At 44.5% G+C, this 20824-nt stretch overlaps 1 protein-coding gene across 3 annotated transcripts in view; it reads right to left on the reverse strand.

The window, feature by feature from the left end:
- BCL7C (BAF chromatin remodeling complex subunit BCL7C) overlaps window positions 1-10165 on the reverse strand; it is a 57555-nt gene extending 47390 nt beyond the window's left edge. The window contains exons 1-3 of one of the 3 annotated variants that reach the window (XM_033945568.1): window positions 10116-10165; window positions 7742-7820; window positions 7501-7609 (exon numbers count right to left, since the gene is read on the reverse strand). In XM_033945568.1, the coding sequence (XP_033801459.1) occupies window positions 7501-7609; window positions 7742-7820; window positions 10116-10138 (211 nt within the window). In that variant the 5' untranslated portion in view covers window positions 10139-10165. Of the gene's footprint in view, window positions 1-7500; window positions 7610-7741; window positions 7821-9667; window positions 9872-10115 lie in introns of those variants that run through there. The other 2 variants (XM_033945567.1, XM_033945569.1) reach the window with 2 other exon arrangements.
- Between the last annotated feature and the right edge of the window lie 10659 nt (window positions 10166-20824).

Genomic DNA, 20824 nt, shown 5'->3' on the forward strand with positions numbered 1-20824 from the left:
TGGGAAGGAGGCACTGGGGGCACTAAAGACATGAGGAGGAGGCACTGGAGGCACTAAAGACAGGAAGGGGCACTAAGGACATGGGAAGGAGGCACCGGGGGCACTAAGGACATAGGAAGGAAAGAGGGAGGGAATAGAAAGGGACAATTCTTGGGCCTGAGTGCAGAAAGAAAGAAATGAAAGAAAGGATACACAGACAGAAGGATATGCAACCAGAGACTCATGAAATCAATCACCAGACAGCAAAGGTAGGAAAAATGATTTTATTTTCAATTTAGTGATCAAAACGTGTCAGTTTTGAGAATTTATGTCTGCTGTCTATATTTTGCACTATATTTGTCTATTTTTCTATAGTTACTGAGGTGACCGAGCTTGCGGAGATGGGGCGGAAACAAGGTTTTAAAATTTTAGTCCTAGTAGTTTGCCGGTCCACAAAAAAATTATTTTATTTCTGCCGGTTCACGGGTGTAAAAAGGTTGAAAAACACTGATGTAGAGTATGCCGGCTTTCTTTTTCGTCCAGCCGCACGCGTTCAAAAAGCCGCGCTTGCGCGGCTGCTCGAGTTGATCAATCTTCTCCTCTCTTACAACTTCCTGTTTCCGGTTGCGTCAGAGGAGAATATTGAACAAATGAGCACCCGCACGTGTGGCTGGGCGAAAAAGAAAGCCGGCATACTCTACATCTAAGGTGAGATGGAGGGAGAGAGATGGCGGAACACTGCAATCAGTCGGGTGTCTGCTGTTTTTGTATCACTGCCTGCCTGCGCTCACGTTCCAGATCCTCCTACATTTTTAGTGTGCACAATTAACCTGATTCGAGCTATAGATGAACATGGGGGACACGTCATTGCAAGGGAGGACAAGTCAATTGATTTATTTTATGTTCTGTTTTTACTACAGGGCAGAGGCACTGAAACAGATTCTCAGTGCAGTAGTAGTAGTGGCAGGACTCTCTTCTGTCTTCATGGTGTTTCGCAGTACTGAGGCTTATATGGATGCTGCGGGGACGGTGACAGTGCGGTGAATGGGATGGCAGTGGCGGTGACGGGGCGGTGAAAGGGATGGCGGTGACGGTGACGGGGCGGTGAAGGGAACGGCGGTGACGGGGCGGTGCAGAGGATGGTGGGCCGGGGACGGTGCAGTGACGGGGACAGATTTTTTCCCCGTGTCATTCTCTAATTTGAACACTGCCAGGGATGGAGCACGATGTATTGATTCAGGCAGCCTGTTCCAAGCATACGGTGCCACAAGAAAGAAGGGACGGAGTCTGGAGTTGGCAGTAGAATAGAAGGGTACAGATAAGAGGGGCTTGCCTGATGAATGGAGATCACAGGGGGGAGCATAGGGAGAGATAAGTGAGGAGAAATATCGGGGGCTTCAGAGCGAATGCACTTGTAAATCAGCAAGAGGAGTTTAAACTGTATTCGGAAATGGACAGGGAGCCCATGAAGCGACTTGAGGAGAGGGATAGTGTGAGAACAGCAGCTCTCACGGAATATGAGTCACACAGAAGAATTTTGAATGGATTGAAGAGGCGAGAAACAGGTGCGCGGGAAGCCCGAGAGAAGTGCGCTGCAGTAGTCTAAGCGCGAGGTGATGAGAGTGTGGACAAGGATTTTGGTAGTGTGTTCAGAGAGAAGAGGATGGATTTTGACATTATTATAAAGGAGGAAGTGACAGGATTTGGCAATTTGATCAGAGAAGGAGAGAAAGGAGTCAAAGATCACCCCAAGGTTGTAAGCCGACGAGACAGGGAGGAGGATAGTGTTATTCACAGAAATAGAGAACAGCAAGAGGGGGGGAAAGTTAGATTTTTAAAAGTCTAGAACCTTTACTTTTGAATGAGCCCTCTCTATACTTGTCTTAATATTAAACCACATCATGTGGTGATCACCCACTGTAACATCAGAAACACTTTCCCCATTTGTAAGCACTAAGTTCAGTATGGCCCCATCTCGCATGGGTTCCATTACCAATTGCTGGAACGATTCTCCTTTAGAGAATCCAGGATCTCTCTACTTCTAGAAGACTCCACATTAGGGATACCCCATTCAACATCTGGCATATTAAAATCACCTATTAGTAATTCTTTTTGTTGGGCTTGTTTAATTTTGCTATTTTTTTCCTGCTTTTAATTTTATGCACCTGTAGTATTGAATTATCTTTTCCCTCTTCCTTCTCTTTATATAGGTAAATGTAAGTAATCATTTTTTTTATAGGTACTATAGTTATTGTGAGCCTGTTGGGATAGAGAAGGAAATTCAAAATACCTGATTAGATTTTTGGCCATTACTTAAATCAATTTAATTGCTTTGTAAACTGCTTCGGATCCTTTGGGAGATTTAGTGATATATAAGACACCCCATTAAAAAGAGGTTACCTTTCATAAACTACAAAAGATCACAGAAAAAGAAAGACGGGTATAGCATGGATTTTAGAACTGGCCTTGGCAGTAACAGCTCTGACGCTTGTAAAAAAAAGGGGGGAGGGAAGTAAATCTTTTGAGGTCTTGCAAAAAGAGGGGTTCTTGCAATCAAATAATTCGTATGCACGTCTGCAAGTGGTTCATCACATTATCTCAAAGGATGCTCACTATCTGAATGAGACTATTATTCAGAGACTATTATTCTTGTCAGACAGACTAAAGCTAACCTGTCATTTTACCATGCCACTTTGGGTAGATTAGGTCTACAATGGGAATCTGACCAGGTGGCAGATGCATAGCACAGGGGAACTGGCAGATAATGGGCGGGTAACAGGTGATAAGAACATAAGAAGCGCCATCTCCGGATCAGACCTTCGGTCTATCAAGTCTGGTGATCCGCACACACAGAGGCCCTGCCCGATGTATACCAGACGTAATTTTAGTCACCCATATCCCTCTATGCCTCTCGTAAGGAGATGTGCATCCAGTTTGCTTTTGAATCCTAGGACCGTTGATTCTGCAATAACCTCCTCCGGGAGGGCATTCCAGATGTCAACCACTCTCTGCGTGAAGCAGAATTTCCTGATATTTGTCCTGAACCTGTCCTCCCTTAGCTTCATTCTGTGTCCTCTTGTCCGTGTAAAGTTGGACAATGCAAATAATTTTTTCTGCTCTATTTTGTCGATTCCTTTCAATATTTTGAAGGTCTCGATCATATCCCCTCGTAGTCTCCTTTTCTCAAGGGAGAACAAGCCCAGTCTCTTCAGTCGATCCTCGTATTCCAGTTTCTCCAAACCCTTTACCAGCTTTGTTGCTCGTCTCTGTACCCTCTCCAATTCTATATCCTTCTTTAGGTTGGGAGACCAATGTTGGACGCAGTATTCCAAGTGGGGTCTGACCATTGCTCTATAAAGCGGCATTATGACCCTCTCTGATCTACTCGTGATTCCCCTCTTTATCATGCCCAACATTCTATTGCTTTCTTTGCTGCCACTGCACATTGTGCTGACGGTTTCAGGGTCCTATCTATCAGTACACCCAGGTCCTTTTCTTGTTCACTCTTACCCAGAGTTGCATCTGACATTCTATACTCGTATTCCTTATTCTTATTGTCTAAATGCATTACTTTACATTTCTCCACATTGAACTTCATCTGCCATTTCTCTGCCCATTTCTCTAACTGACACAAGTCGCTCTCGAGTTCCTCGCTATCCTCCTGCGATCTGATTGCCCGGCATAGTTTGTGTCGTCTGCAAACTTGATGATCTCACTGGATTTTCCTTCTTCGAGGTCATTGATATATTAAATAGGATCAGCCAAGTACCGAGCCCTGGGGTACACCACTAGTCACTTTCTCCCAGTCGGAGAACTTCCCATTTATGCCCACTCTCTGCTTTCTGTTCTCCAGCCATTTGCCTATTCATCTTAGTATATCTCCCTCTATTCCATGGCTTTGTAGTTTCTTGAGAAGTCTTTTGTGTGGAACTTTGTCAAATTCTTTCTGGAAGTCTAAGTATATTATGTCCACCGGTTCTCCACTATCAATTTGTTCGTTCACGGTCTCAAAAAATTGAAGTAAATTCGTTAAACATGATTTCCCTTTCCTGAAGCCATGGACTGCATATCTTGATGAAGAATATTTAAAAAGTTATCTGCTTTGCAATATTACAGAAGCAGCAGTATAAATTCCTGTTGTGGATGTTTATTTCTCCACATCAAGCTTTCTTGGCTAAGATTTCTGAGAATGCAGAATGTGTCGTGTCACATTTCTTTGATAACCTTATCACATATGTTTTGTTCCTGTGTAAGAATTGAAGATTTTTGGAAGAAATTCAGGATAATCTTTATACAATTCTGGAAAGGAGGATTCCATTATGTGTGAATGTACAGTTGTTTTCTAATTTTGTGACTCTGGGCACAAGAAAAGTACAAACTATTCACTGCAAAAAGATTTTCTTTTGGCTCAGAAATGCATTTTAGTTTGCTGGAGATATCAGACTGCACCTACAGTGACAGAATGAAAAAATTAATTGTTATCAACTGCTAAAACTGGAAAGGCTGCATACAAAGAGGGGCTCATCTAAAGTGCGGAGGATGTTTCAACAGACTTACCCCCTCTTTTACAAAGGTGTGGTAAGCTTTTTAGCATGTGCTAAAAGATAACGCGTGCATGTTATCCTATGGATGCTTTAGCGCAGGGGTGCCCAATACGTCGAACGCGATCAACAGGTCGCTCACTCAGGCGACCCCAGTCGATCGCAGAGCGGGTTCCCTTCTTCCCTTCTCTTTTTTCCCCTCCTGACTGGCCCGCCTCAGAGTGCTGGCAGGGCGGGGTGAAGGTCGGTGGCGTACCAAGTGGGGGGGGGCGGTCTGCCCCGGGTGCACGGCTTGGAGGGGTGTGCAGCTGGCCAGGTCCAGGCCCTCCTGACCTTCCTTTCCCCCAGTCCGCGCTCGGGGCTCATACCTGCCTGGTCCTGTGCCGCCGCCCAAATGATGCTGTTCAACTCTCGCGAGACTCGCGGGAGTTGACAGCACCATTCGAGCGGCGGCGCGGGACCAGGCAGGCGCGCTCGGGGCTCGCGTCTGACTTTCACTTCCGGCGCAGATGGGGGAGCCTGCCGAGCTGACACAATTCGGGCGGCACAAGACCAGGCAGGCACGCTCAGGGCTCACACCTGCCTATTACTGCCGCAGCAGATGGGAACTTGGGCGGCTGTCCAGCAGGGAAGGCTGCCGATGCAGCGCTGGACCGCCAGGATTGCATCAAGGTACTGGGGGTGAGGGGATGTTTAAAATACCAGGATAGCCATCTAGGGAGGGAAGGAGGGATTTTAAAAAGTACAGGGGGTATGATTAAAAAAGGTACTGGGGGATACGTAGGGGGATGATTTAAGGTACTGGGGGGTATGGGGGATGGTTTAGGGTACGTGAGGGGTATGGGGCCAGCCTGCCTGCCTGCCCTGTGCCCTGTCACTGCCTAGCGGCAGTGGTTTGGGGGGAGGGCAGGGAGAAAGAAAGAAAGGGGGCATGCAGGGAAACAGAAGGAAAGAAGGGAAACAGAAAAAAAAGAATGGGGGCCTGAAGAGAGAAAAAAAGAAAGGGAGGCAGGGAGAAAGAAAGGGAAGGGAGAGAGGAAGAAAAAGTTTGGGGAGGGAATGAGATGTGGAGGAGAGGAAGCATACAGGCTGAAAGAAAGATTGGATGCACAGTCAGAAGAAGAAAGTGCAACCAGAGACTCATGAAATTACCAGACAAGGTAGGAAAATGATTTTATTTTCAATTTAGTGATCAAAATGTGTCTGAATTTATATCTGCTGTCTATATTTTGCACTATGGCCCCCTTTTACTAAACCGCAATAGCGGTTTTTAGCGCAGGGAGCCTATGAGCGTCGAGAGCAGCGCTGGGCATTCAGTGCAGCTCCCTGCGCTAAAAACTGCTATTGTGGTTTAGTAAAAAGGGAGGGGGGTACATTTGTCTATTTTTGTATGGTTGTTACTGCCTTGACCTCTTTGAAAAAACCCTGGAATAGGAATGATAATTAACATTTTCTCAGTGTACAGTGTGCTTTGTGTTTTTTTTTTTTTATTTTATTGTTGATAGATCATTTTGACTTGGTCATTTTAAAAGTAGCTCGCAAGCCCAAAAAGTGTGGGCACCCCTGCTTTAGTGGTTAGCGCACATGTTGATTTAGCGTGCGCTAAATCCATGCTAAAATGCTTAGCGCTTTTGTAAAAGAGGGCTTTAGTTATGGTTTGTAGTTATCTCTTACATTTGTACATTAGAGCACTAGATGACAGGATGTGATGGAGAATTGGGTTGTGGGACACAATGATAAGATAATTTAGCTTCATTGGAAGGAATCACTGTGAAGAAACAATGCATATGATCCTGGAATTGTAAAGTTAAGTCTAACATTGGGTCTTTAAAGATTAATGTAAATATATTTAAAAAATGCCACAAGATAATGACTATGACACTGGAGATTATATATTTGGTAATGACATCAGAATTAGTTGACGTATTGTACTGTGTTTCTGTTTGTGATTAAATAGAAAGAGATTAGGTTCTTACCTTGCTAATATCTAGTAGATAGGTGTGTCGTTCTGGACGGACAGGTAATATCCCCATCCTCACGAGCCTTGTACAACTCTTATGTGCATATCCAGAGAACCTGGACCCCATCCTAAGAAAATCCCTGGTGGTTCAGTTACCCCCCTCCCCAAATCAAAAAACTATTTATAGTGGTTCAATGGCCTGGCCTCCCAGCTTGACAACCCGCCCCATATCTGGCCATGTGGGACAGGTTCCCCTAGACCCCCCAATACCTTTTCCTGTAGAAGTGGCAGAAGGGATGCCTACTCCCTCCTGCCTTAGGGCTTGCCTCTTCAAAATGGCAGCACCCTGCCCCTTGCACTGGGTGGGACCTAAACACAATATAAGGATGGATTTCTGGATTTTGGATAAATTATAAAAGACAGGGATGAAATTTCAAAAGAAACACATTCTTTATATGTTGAAAACCCATATGCTATCCCATACTCATGTTACTAATCAGGATTTCAGAATACCCACAGTAAATATGCACAAGATAAACTTCCAAGCAATGGAGGTAATGCATGCAAATGCATACTCATTTTGGGTACATGCAAAACCCAAGAGGTCAAGTGGTCCTAGTGGAGCAGACTGAGAACCCCTGGGTGGACAACTTCCAATGGTACTTTCCAGTCTTTTCCTTCTCTCATCCCATATCTCTCAAATTCCTTTCCAGTCTCATCTTTCTATGGTTCTACTTACAAATTTTTTTATAGCACTACTGCACATAACATAGCACCATACAATAAGTAATCCGGTATGAAATGTCCCTGTCCTAAAGAGCTTACAATCTAATTGAATGCCTGAGAAAATGAAACTTGTCCAAGATCATAAGAGGAATTAGTGGCAGATGTGAGATTTGAACCCTGGCACTCAGCCCACTATTCTAGCCATTCTCCTGCTCATTTCCCCTCTGTCACAACTCAGGTTCTACCATGTTTTCCGAGAGTGTCATAGTACTAGGAGATGGACGAGTGTCCTACCATTTAAGTCCAGCATGAGCACAGGGTGGCTGATGTGAGAGTTGGAGAGTCGGGAGCGTCTCTCTCGTGCTTTCTGCCTTTCTGAAGGGGTTTGTAGTCTCTGCTTTTCCTGCCAGGAAAGTGGATAGTAGATGAAAAGGGGAAAGAAAAGGTAAGAAAATATGGAAATATTTATTGGATTCTAAAAGTGGAACAAAAAGACAGCAGAAACAGTAATAAGAAATGGTACAGGGCTGGTTACCTCATCTCTGGGATCCACGATGGGCACCCACTTATAGATTCTGAGCGAGGTGTCACCAACAGTCACCCAGCGCTTTTCCCTATGGACAAGTGAGATAGGGAGAAAACCAAAGATCTTTGTGTGAATCTGGAATAATGCACTTAAAACTCCCTCCCTGCATACTTATGCACCCAGAATATGTATCTTTATATACCTTCTGTGTGTATGAAAGAGGGACCAATTTTTTTTCACTTATTTACTTAACAAGTCTTAAACAGAAATACAAGAGAACTTTATGAACTGCATATTGCTTTTCTGTGCATGTCTCTCTCTCTCTGCTTTCTGTTTTTGCCTTGTCTCTCATTTGCTACATTTTTCCTACCTTTCTCTGGGGCTGATGCAGAAAGCACAAGCGGAAGTACACATTTAGAGACATCTGCATACAAGTTTCTGGATAAATAATACACAGCTTTGTGCAGAAGTTAACCTTGCACAAAACTTCACATTAGACACTAGCACACAATCATGTTAAAACAAAAAGTATTGAGGTTATTAACTACTCATCCCCAATACAGAGAAGTTCACAGAAGATTTTAAAGCCAGCATAATGGTAGAGCCTGAATGCCAGATCTGTGGAGGCATAGAAGAGTTAGTCCAGTGTCTTGCAAACTTTTTCAAGCCCCAGCACACTAAACTCGGGGCCATATCTGTAGGGCCTCCGGACATGCATGGATGTCAACGTGATGACATCATGTGCATGTGTGACTTCATCTGGTTGACATCCACACATGCATGGAGGCCCTCCAGATGGGGCCCTGTGCTTGCTAACCCTGAAAATACAAATTACTACGCCAGTGTATGTATGGGGGAGGTGTGTGCGGAGAGGAGAGGCACCAGCTGACTGCCTGCAGGACATGCCTCTCATGGCACACCTGGAATCTTGCCGTAGCACACTAGTATGCCATGGTACATAGTTTGCGATACAATGGGTTAGTCCATTCTTTTGCAGTAGCAGCTGTTGAAGATTTAATGCTAGTTTCTTCATTTTACTGCAAACATAACAATGCCCACAACTTTTAAGACAGAATGAGAGGTGACAGCTCTGCGCACAGGTCTATGCAGAGAAAAACTGTATTTGTGTATGTATTGGTATGTTGCTTTGCACATAAATATTGACATCACATTTTTATGCACAAGAAATTTTTGAGATTCTCATATTTATCCACAGAATAACATTAATGTATATGTGCAAATGTTTGCAGACACTTCCATTTTGCTCAGACATATACACAGTACTCGGTGCCATCGTTGTAGAACTTTGTGTGCATACATCTGGCAGGTTTGCCCATTTCAAATTTGGATATGATTAGCTTACTGCATCAATGGGCACAACTTCCTCCTTAAGCTGGCATTAGAAGCCTTGTGCTCAGCCATCAGGGGAACAGCTCTAACATGCAGCTTTCTGCATCAACCCCATCTTGTCTCTCTGGTTGTTTCTTACAGTCTCTGTTTCTGGTGCTTTTAGTCTCTCTCCATCCTTTGCTGTTTCTCACAGCTCCCCTCTCCCTTCTGTATCTCCCTTCCCCTCTCACTGTAACCCCTACCCTGGCATCCTGTTTATCTGTCTTGACAGATTAGATTATGAGCTCATTCGAGCAGGGATTGTCTCCTTTGTGACTATGGCACTGCAAATGTCTGTTAGTACTCCAGACATAATTAAATAGTGGTAGTAGTACTGCGTCTGTCTGTCACCATCCGTGTCTCTCTGCCTCTGGCGGTCTCTTTCCTATGCTGTCTCTTTTCTTTCCTCTCTCATTCAGCCTGGGGGAAACTTTCTCGGCCTGACAGTGTGAGCACGTGCTGCTCCAGCAGCCTATCCCAGCCCCCGGAGCTGGCTGTCTCTCCGTGCGTGCGTGTCTCTCTCTCTCTCTCTCTCTCTCCCCTCACCATCTGCGCACTCTTTCGATGGCTGCCATCACCTTCTTGATGTCATCCTTTGCCCTGCTGCGGGTCTCGGCTCTGCCCGTCCTCCCTGCCATCTGCGCCCTCCTGCCCCTTCCACCTCTGCAGGCAGCGCGACGCCCTCCCTCTCCCCTCTCACGCTCTTGCTCCCGAGATGTCTGAGTGACACCGGAGGCAAATCACCGAACCGGGCAACGGGTTTGGTAAACGTGCAGCGCTGCCTTTCCGCACAGCGCCATCTAGCTGCCGGGAAGAACAGCGACCTGGTTCTAGGCAGGATGACAGCAGCGAAGCGAGCCGGAGAACGTAGGAGCTAACTCCGGGGTGCCTCGAGCAGGCTACGTCACTGGGTATCTGTATTGTGTTTGACACTCCCGATGATGTCTGAAATGTGGTCATCAGATTATTCGTTTATCTTTGCACAGTGACTCACTGGTTGAGCTGCTGCCTCTGCATCTAGGGGTTGTGTGTTTTTGTGATCCTGCGCAAGTCACATACTCTTCCAGTGCCCACTGCTTTGAATGTCAGCTTTGAAATGCCAAAGCAACAACAAAAAAAAAAAACGTTACACAAGTCCCCGTTTCCTTCCTTTCTTTTGGATGAAGTAGTGCGGTTGCCGTGATAGTTCACTTTAAAGGGAATAAATGGAAATAAAACAAAAAAGGGGGACCTTGCATTTTGCTTGTCTGAGATTGATATCAATAAAGACATTCAAATATAAAGCAGCCAAAGTAAAAAAAACAAACACACCACCAACAAAACAAAAGAAAACAAGTGCTTCCACTACCAATTCCAGAGATTTCATTCCTTTCACCTGGCTGCCCCATATGCCTGGAATAGAGTATCTGAGGTCATCAGTCACGCCCCTTCCCTTGTTCAAAAATAGACTGAAAGCCCAACTTTTCAAGACTGCTTCACCATCTAACTGTAACCCCTACCCTGGCATCTTGTTTATTGTCTTGATAGATTAGATTGTGAGCTCATTCGAGCAGGGATTGTCTCCTTTGTAACTATGGCACTGCAAATGTCTGATAGTGCTCCAGAAATAATTAATAGTAGTGGTACTGTGTTTCCCCGAAAATAAGTGTCTTATATTCATTTTGGGCCCCCAAAACATACTAGGTCTTATTTGTGGGGTAGGGCTTATTTTTTCATGTACATGATCATCTCTCCCTTCTTCTTCACCCCAATTCTTCCTCTTTCCTTTCTCTCCCCCACATGTGCAACATCTTTCCTCCTCTCTCACCCATCCTCTTGTGCCTTCCCTCTGCAGCATCTTTCTATTCCTCCATCCCTCCCATCCCCCTGTGCAGCAGAACCCTTGCCCAGCTTCTATCCTTCCCTCCCTCTTGCAGCAGAACCCTTGCCCAGCTTCCATCCTTCCCTCATGCAGCAGAACCCTTGCCCAGCTTCCATCCTTCACTTCCTCCCTTCCCTCGTGCAGCAGAACCCTTGCCCAGCTTCCATCCTTCCTTCCCTCCCTCCCTCCCTTCCCTCTTGCAGCAGAACCCTTGCCCAGCTTCCATCCCTCCCTCCCATCCCTTGTGCAGCAGAACCCTTGGGCACCTGCCCCTGCCGTGCAGCCGAACCCCTGCTGACCCTCCATCCTTTCCTCTTATCCGAACCCCGCTGACCACAAGCCATAAATACCTTCTTCCAGAGCAGTGTCGGGCCAGCAGCACTCTAAACAGGCTGCTTCACGGCCTTCTCGCTGGGGCCTTCCATGTGCCGCATTACTGATGACATCATCAGTGATGCGGAAGAGGGAATTTCCCAGCAAGAAGGCCATGAAGTAGCCTGTTTAGAGTGCTGCTGGCCCAACACTGCTCTGGAAGAAGGTATTTATAGCTTGTGGTCAGCGGGGTTCGGATAGGAGGAAAGGATGGAAGATCAGCAGGGGTTCGGTTGTGCGGCAGGGGGGCGGGGGGGCAGGAAGAAGCGCTGCTGCCGGCCAGTCCAGGGACTAGGGCTTATTTTTGGGTTAGGGCTTATATTAAGACCTACCCCAAAAATCATGAGCTTATTTTCGGGGTAGGTCTTATTTTGGGGAAACATGGTAGTAGTACTGTATTAACTTAATATACTTTTTGAAATTTGAGCTTTGGTGCTGGAGAAGGATTTTATGCATGCCATGGGCCACCAGAAGAATTAACGAATCAATTCTGGAAGAGATCAAACTGGCTATATCACTCAAAGTCCAAATGAAGAAGTTATTTTGGCACACCAGAAGAGAAAGATCATCGGAGGACATCATGTTTGGGAAGATTGGAGGAACCAGGCGAATAGGGCGACCTGCAATCAGATGGTTGGCCACATTGAAAAAAACCATGGTGAGGATGCTGGAGGATCTTACTGGACTAGCACAAGACCGATTTCCTTTTAGATCTGTAATTCATCAAGTCGTTAGGACTTGAACGCGAGTTGATGGCACCTAACACATACTTTTTGACATGTTGTTGAAAGCAGAACCGTGTCTCTTTTCTTTTTCACCTTATACTGTTTTTGTATAGTCCAAGGGTAGGCAATTCAGGTCCTTAAGAGCCGGAGCCAGGTCAGGTTTTCAGGAAATCCAAAATAAATATGCATGAGATAGATTTGCATCTCAAGGAGGCAGTGCATGCAAATCCATCTCATATATATTCATTGTGGATATCCTGAAAACCTGACCTGGCTCCGGTTCTTGAGGACCGGAATTGCCTACACCTGATAGTCTAACATTTATTTTAGCAGGGGTGTCAAAGTCCCTCCTTGAAGGCCGCAATCCTGTCAGGTTTTCAGGATTTCTCCATGAATATACATGAGATCTATTTGCATGCACTGCTTTCATTGTATGCTAATAGATCTCATGCATATTCATTGGTGAAATCCTGAAAACCCAACTGGATTGCGGCCCTCGAGGAGGGACTTTGACACCCCTGTTTTAGAATAAAGAGTGGGCGCTTGGGTTTTTATTAGTATTTATTTACTGCCTTTTTGAAGGAGTTCACTCAAGGCGGTGTACAGCAAGAATAAGTCAGACATAAGCAACAGACAATTATAGCAATAAATAAAATATATTCAGATTACAATGTCAACACAATGTGTGCTAAAACATTTTAATTACATACTGAAACTTATAAACTGCTTAGTCCACGCATTCCTATTTATATCTTTAACCCTTGGTATTCCTCTCTAGCTAGGGTGGTCCTATTCTCATAGATATTCTCAGGGTTTATCACTGGGAAAGGACATTAGAATGATGGGAATACCATTTCAGTGGAAGAGACATTCTGGAGAAATTTAGTCAAGGATCCTGTATAATACAATTAAGAAGCAGAATAGATACCCTAAATATGGGGGAATTTGACTAAAGCAAAAATCAATCTAAAGGGAATGGCCTACAGTGGCTTTGGCATTTCAAAGCTTACAATCAGAGCAGTGGAGATTAAAGTGACTTGTCCAGGGACACAAGGAGCAGCACTGGGATTTAATCTCACAACCTCTGGGGGCAAAGACAGCAGCTCAACCAGTGAGCTACAGCCCTGACTCAGATGGAGTGAAGACTTTTACCTCAAACAGTTATCACTCCCAACAAGCCCTGACCAGCTGCAAAAATCAATTGGTCAAGCAGCCAGACCTAACGCTGCAATGGCTAATAAGGGAGAACACTTCTCCTTCCAAAGAGAAAGCCATGTAATGTTTCTAAAAATTACAGACCAATAGCATATCAATGCACAACCTACCGATAAGCTGTTCACCATAGCAGATGCTGGCAGAATTGATGATCATATCAATTACATAACATCACAGCAATAAAGCAGAAGGGAGTATATGGAACCAAAGACCAGCCTGTTGGTCTGGCTTCACTCACTGATTTTTCTTCAGCTGTAATCTTTTTATTTCTACTATTTCTATTACAATTCTTCTTCCTTAAGTCTTACTAGTCAGTTTTCTGTATCACTGTGACCCCTGCTGAGGGGCTCTGATGAAGATCCTCTTTTGCAGCAATCTTTGCCAATTAACAGTAATAGTGTGATTACCTCATTACATGGGATGATTGATGACAATCAGTTCAGCAGCATCCTTAATTTACTCAGATATATTTCACAGTGTGAGCAACTAAACAGGAGAAACTTAAAAAATATATATATCCAAACTCTCTTATGTGAGTTCTATAAAAAGACTGAAAAGAAAGAGAGATGAGGGCTCAGTGCTAGAGTGATCCAGTAATCAGAGCAGCAGGCTGAGAACCAGGGCCTCCATGCACTAAGCTTAACCTCTCCTTTTCAAAGCCGCACTAGCATTTTTAAAGCCGACTGCGGCAGTAATAGCTTGGACACTCATAGGAATTCTATGAGCATCGGAGCTGTTACCATGGCTTTGTAAAGGAATGGGTTAAACAAGTAAGACTAGTTGTAGCCAGTCTAGCTTGTAAGTTAATTCAGCTCTGCACAAAAGGATTTATGGGAGTTCTTACAGATTGTGGTAACAGCCACTGTGAATCTTAAGAAAATGCGTTACAAGACACCTATTGGTATTAACATGAGCATGCCATGTAATGCACAGCAAAGAATGCCCATCTTTTACCGTGCAAACCTTTCCAGCAGGTCTGGAGCTGTTGGTGACTTCTCTGGTAAGAGTAGTTTGCTTAAATTTTAAATTCTGATGTGTATATGTTTTGTGTGTGTCCCTTGCCTAAAATCAGGTCCTCCTTACATAGGAATCAGAATTTTCCTGCTTTAAAGCTAAGTGTCGAATTAGGGATTCTATGAGCATCAGAGCACTAACTGCACTGGCTCATGCTAAAAACCTTTAGTGCAGCGTAATAAAAGGGGCCCTTAATTTCTTAATTAAGGGGATCTTATACAAATCAAAGGTAGTGATGCTGCTGCCATAAATGGACTGAAGCCTATAGGAATTGAATGGGCTTCAGTGCATTTTCTGCAGCTTTGTAAAACAAATGATTATCTTTTGAATTCACATTTGTCTGATTGTCCTGCAGTGACTTTTTTAAGAATCGCTTTGTAAAAGGGGCCATAAGTTTGGAGTAATATTTCAAAGGAAATTGATAAGAACTTCTAAATGGTATATTTCAAAATTTAAACTGGATTCTTATAGAAACATAGAAACATAGAATATGACGGCAGAAAAAGGCCTACGGCCCAACAAGTCTGCCCACTCAAATAACCCTCCCCTCTAAGTTCCTCTTTGAAGTGAGCCCACGTGTTGATCCCATTTGATCTTAAAATCAGTCATATTACTGGCCTCAACTACCTGAAGTGGAAGATTATTCCAACGGTCGACCACTCTTTCGGTGAAGAAGTACTTCCTAGTGTCACCATGGAATCTCCCGCCTCTGATTTTCAGCGGATGCCCCCTTGTCGCCGTAGGGCCTGTAAGGAAGAAGATATCTTCTTCCACCTCAATGCGACCAGTAACGTATTTGAACGTCTCTATCATGTCACCCCTCTCTCTGCGTTCCTCGAGAGAGTAAAGGTGCAACTTACCTAGTCGTTCATCATAAGGGACATCCTTGAGCCCTGAGACCATCTTGGTGGCCAATCGTTGAACCGATTCCATTCTTAGCACATCCTTCCGATAGTGTGGCCTCCAAAACTGTACACAGTACTTATGACTTCTGTTGTCAAAAAGAAGTATTAAGTACTGGGAAATACAGAATATCAGTTCCTTAACTTTGTAAAACCACTGATTTAGCTCATATTGGCCCCATCGTAATCGGCAGTGGGGAAGTCAAAACGTCAAGTGCCGACTAGGCAACCTGCCTAAAGTTTGGTTATACCTGCTGCACGCCCACCTCAGCATCTCTTTCCCTCCCTTCCTCCATCCTCTTTCCCAAGTTCATGCCTTGTGTCCAAAATGCACTCCCTCCCCCTCCTCTTTCCCTTCCTTCCTCCATCCTCTCTCCCAAGTTCATGCCTTGTGCCAAAAATGCACTCTCTCCCCCCTTTTGTGTTCCGCCTCCCAGCCCTCATCTGCAAGCAAAATGGAGCGTGAGCCGCAAGGCTTGTCTTCTATTTCCTTCCTGCACTGCCTTAGCATACATAGCCGACCGGAAGTCTTCCCTGATGTCAGCGCTGACGTTGGAGGGAGGGAGGGCTTTGCTTAAGCCCTCCCTCCGACGTCAGCACCGACATCGTGGAAGACTTCCGGTCAGCTGTGTGCTGCGGCAGGGCAGGTAGGAAAAAGAAGATGAGCCTCGCGGCTCGAGTGCATCGAACCCCACAGGATCCCTGCAACCCTAGGGGGCGTCCCCATGGGATCCCCGTGACCTGAAGGTGGAACCCGTGGGAGTCCCGTCATCCCCGTTCCCGTGCAGCTCACCAACCCAACTTGACACCCAACTGTCAAGGGGAAATGCTAACCACAGGGCTGCTCTTCCACTGCATGCCACACCTGGCCACACTATTGTTTGCAGTCAGATCCTTCTTCCATTTTCTGAAGGATTTTCTTTTAGCTCTAATAGCTTCCTTCACTTCACTTATTAACCACTCTAACTGCCATTTGGTCTTCCTTCCTCCTTTATTAATACATGGAATATATCTGGTCTAGGCTTCTAGGATGGTATTTTTGAATAACATTCATGCTTGATTTAAATTTTTAACCCTTACAGCTTCTTTTCTGTTTTATTTTTACCAATCTCCTCATGTTAGCATAGTTTCCTTTTTTGGTATATTTAAACACCTCTGGACTCGACTAAGATCTTCAGGAGAAGAGGTCATCAGTTCTTGGGATGAGTTTCTCCTCTCTCTTTTCAATGTCAGTCCCCATGTCTGAGCCCTTGGATGGGGATGGAATAATGCTATCCAGGACCCAGGTGCACAGGTAGAATGATGAGATGTAAAACAATGGACGACAGCTGAAAGCTGAAGTGGTGGTGGGGTTTTCTTCTTTTTTATGCCATAGGGGTCAGGTCTCAATGACATTGACTTTCTCATGCTGCATGACTCCTCTTCGGTGGCGAATACATGACCAAAATTGCACATACAATTTTTAGCATTATTCATAGAATTAGGGGGTATATGCCTTTGCAATCTAGCTGCCTTATTAGGGATTTGCCTTCCTTGTGTATTAAACTGGCAATATGAATATAGCTATTTGAATACTAAATCAGTCATTGGAGCAGAGGATAAAAGAGACCTTCCATCAAATTTGGTGAAAGAGGCAGATTTAGTAGAAGCATTAAGGAGGAAAGTTATCAACATGGGCTACCATTAAGAAGGGTTATTTTACCACAACTTATGCTATTTTAGCACAGGGTCCCATTTTATGCAATCAGATAGCTACTAATAACCTGAGTTAATAGTAAAATAACCCATCTGAATGGTAGTTCACGTTAATAACTTCCCCTCTAAGTGAACTAGATAGCTGCCTACATTGCCACAATGTGAAGTGAGGAGGTGGGAGCTGTATAATGTACTGTATATATAATACCGTATGAGAACAGCATAAAATTTTAGATTTGCATTATATACTTGTAAATATTAAAATCAAATCAACCAACCTTGTGTTTCCATAGGCCTCTCTCCTCCCCCATGTTTATGATGCTAATCTAATCTAATCTAATCTAATCCTTAGGCATCATCTCCACATTCGTAGAGCTCGGCACGGTTTACAGTAGAAGAAATAGGAAGGAACTACAACAGAGGGTTAGAGGTAGAAGTGTGAAGAAAATTTAGAGGACTTGGGATGCCAAGATAAAAGAGTTTCCTTGATTCCTAAGTTGGAGGGAGACTTACATTTTTGAGAAAAGCCAGATTTTCAGATGTTTGCTGCCATTCTCAATTTAATACTTCTCTTTCCTTCAGGCACAGAGTGAATTACGTATTTTGCATGAACACCAAGATCTTCAGAGCTCAAACTGTGAGATTGGCCCTTTGTTATTATATTAAGCCCACTTCTCCTGCATATCAGTAGGAAGAATGCTGGCTGCTAGTGAGAGTGAGAATGGTAGCATCAGGGCCACATGGAAAGAGAGAAGCTGCTGCACAGATACAGGGTCTCTGGATCCTCCTAACTGCTGGAGGATCATCCTGCTTCTTGCCTGCCTGCCTGTCCCTCCCTGAAGAAACGACAACCAGGTCCATTGTCACATTATGGATATCTGGGAGATACAGGGCTCCCAGCCTCAAAGTTGCTTTTGCTGTGGCCTTCACAAAAATCTTTCTTGTTTTCTTCAGAAGTAAAATTTAAAAATAATCTAATTTATATCCAATACCTTTTTTATTGGACTATTTTAGTACATCTCTAGCTAGCATTTGAGAGTGATGCATTTTTATCTAAAATAATTAGGTTAATGGAAAGGACAAATGTTGTTGGAATATATAAATACGTAAATCCCTTGGGGATATAAAGTTAAAATGAGGAGAAGGAAAGGAACTGGAAGGATGATACGATGATGTTAGAATGTGGTCAGAAGATGACGGAAATAGCACAGGCCTGATTCACTAAGGTCTTTTCATCCCTCTCTATGTGAAAAATAAGTTTTTCTGATCATTTTAATTTTGAATGTCTGACATCCTTGAACCATTTAGCAACTTGATCAAAAGGTCACTGGTGCAGTTCAGGGTTGTAACTAGGGATGGATGAGAGGAACGGTCCCCCTTTTCCTCTGTTGCTACAGTTGAATTGGTCCACTTGGCTATTGCCAATATAACTTCCTTACACTTTGTACACCCAGTCCAGAATAAACATATCAACTACACATGTGGTAAGAAGGGTAACTGACCAGGGCCCAACACCCATTTGGGATAGGGGATTTCAGTTTAGCTCATGTCTTTTTCAGGAGTAGCTCAAGGTGAGTTGCATTCAGGTATACAATGGTTGGCAACTTTCTCTCCTCAGAGGGCACTGGAGGGTTAATTGACTTGCCCAATATCACAAGAAGTGGCAGAGGGATTTGAAATTGGCTTCTCTGGTTCTTGGCCTCTAGCTCTAACCATCAGGCTACTCCTCCACTCTAGCAGTAAAAGTAAACAAATTTAGAGCCTTGAAGACAATGACTGCCTTCTTTGGAAAAATGACTGAAATGCAAGTGTGGGTTAAAAGCACATGAGAAGCCAGGAAGAGCACAACTTTCCTGTTAGCATCCAAGGAGCCAATGTAACAAAGTCTGGGAGGCTTTCTACACAGTTGAGCACAGTTTCTGTGCAAAATATTTTCTGATACTGTGATCACTAAAAGGTGTTTTGCGCACCAAAAATGTAGAGACCCTAGAAACCTGCTTTAGGGTGGAGTGAGGGGGCTACTAGATGCCAGAGATTTAGTTTAACTTGGAGAAGAAGGGAATGGGTTTGGGAAGGGTGATGGAGGAGGGCCACTAGACTACCATACTACCATGCATTTTAAGTTCAGGTACAGGGAATCGGGGGAAGGGAGGGAGCCATTAGACTAGAGGTTCTCAACATGCAGTATGCACACATTGTCAGGGAGTATGCAGTGCGGCACTGTAAGTTTCCCACCCTCCTTCTGCCATCGCATATCTTCCTTTTGCCACCATTGTTTTCTCTTCCCAGCCCTCCTGGACTAGCAGTGACAGCTCATTGTGCTTTTAGCTTCCACACACAGCTGCAGCTAGAATTACTTTAGCAATTCCATCAAGCAGCCTTGGGGCTTTTGCTAGGCTGGCCCACTTCCAATGATGCAACTTCCTCTTTACTCAGAGGTGGCCTGCCTAGCAAAGGCCCCGAGGCTGCCTGATGGATTCGCTCTCCTGGCACCGACCCTTTAATCTCCCTCCCAACCTCACGATTCCCCTTCCCCCCTCGGGCCTACCAAAGTACCTGGGGGTCCAGTGGGAGTCTTTGTGGCAGAAGCACAGTCCTTTCCTGCCTCCTCGCAGCTGCCTTCTAAAATAGATGCTGCAAGAAGGCAGGAGCGAGAGGGACGCACTTCTGCCACAAAGACTCCTGCTGGACCACCAGGTACTTTGGGGCCTGGGGTGGTGAATCATGGGGTTGGGAGGGAAATTAAAGGGTTGGGACTTGGAGAAGGAAGAGAACCTTCGCTAGGGGTTGGGGGAGGGGAGGGGTGGGGGAGGAAGGGAGGGAGGGCTGAGAGGTACCTGTGAGGGGTTGGAGGGGAGAGAGATGTCAGACCAATGAAAGAGGGAGGGAAGGAGATATTCCAGACTGCAGGAAAGAGAGGAGAGAGATGCCAGACTGTGTGAAGGGGGGAAAAGAAGGAGAGAGAGATGTTGGGCCACTGGGAGGTGGGAAGGAGAGAAATGTCAGAACATGGAAACGGGGAGGGAAGGAGAGAGAGATTCCAGACCATGGGAGAGGAGAGAGATAGGAAGGGAAGACATGGAAAAGTAGATTTTGAGAAGAAAGCAAAAAGGTGAATGTTAAAAATTAATGCCAAAGATGGATGCAGCTTCGTTATAGCAAATTACAGGGACTGTCTATAAACAATAGTCAGTAAAAGGCTATGTATATAATGGGAGACTGACTGTATAATAAAGAAACTACCAGTGTGGAGAAAATGAATGACTCATTAGCTGTACGCTCAGAGAAATTAAACTCTGAAGAGGGGGTGAGAACCTCCTCTTGGGGTAAGAGTTTACCATCCAATCATTGCATATGTTTCATGAAAAAACACTCTCTGAACACTGGTAAAACATGTATTGATAATTAGACTTGCTTGTAAGGCTGGCGTAAATATTCAAATTTCTTATGCCACAAATCTCACTGGATTGCTAGTTTGGAACACTTATCTTGTAAGTAGAGCTCTCAGGGGTCTCAACGTGGCCCCGTTTCGTGTTCTGCTTCAGGAGACCCAGAAACACTTAATTGAACGATGTACTCATTGAGACTCTGTACAACAGTAACAGCTTTCCATGAGAAAATCAATTGCAAATTTCCAAAGTTCCAAGCGTTGAGACCCCTGAGAGCTCTACTTACAAGATAAGTGTTCCAAACTAGCAATCCAGTGAGATTTGTGGCATAAGAAATTTGAATACTTACGCCAGCCTTACAAGCAAGTCTAATTATCAATACATGTTTTACCAGTGTTCAGAGAGTGTTTTTTCATGAAACATATGCAATGATTGGATGGTAAACTCTTACCCCAAGAGGAGGTTCTCACCCCCTCTTCAGAGTTTCATTTCTCTGAACGTACAGCTAATGAGTCATTCATTTTCTCCAC

Source organism: Geotrypetes seraphini, chromosome 5, assembly GCF_902459505.1.
Source record: "Geotrypetes seraphini chromosome 5, aGeoSer1.1, whole genome shotgun sequence".
Lineage (NCBI taxonomy): Eukaryota > Metazoa > Chordata > Amphibia > Gymnophiona > Dermophiidae > Geotrypetes > Geotrypetes seraphini.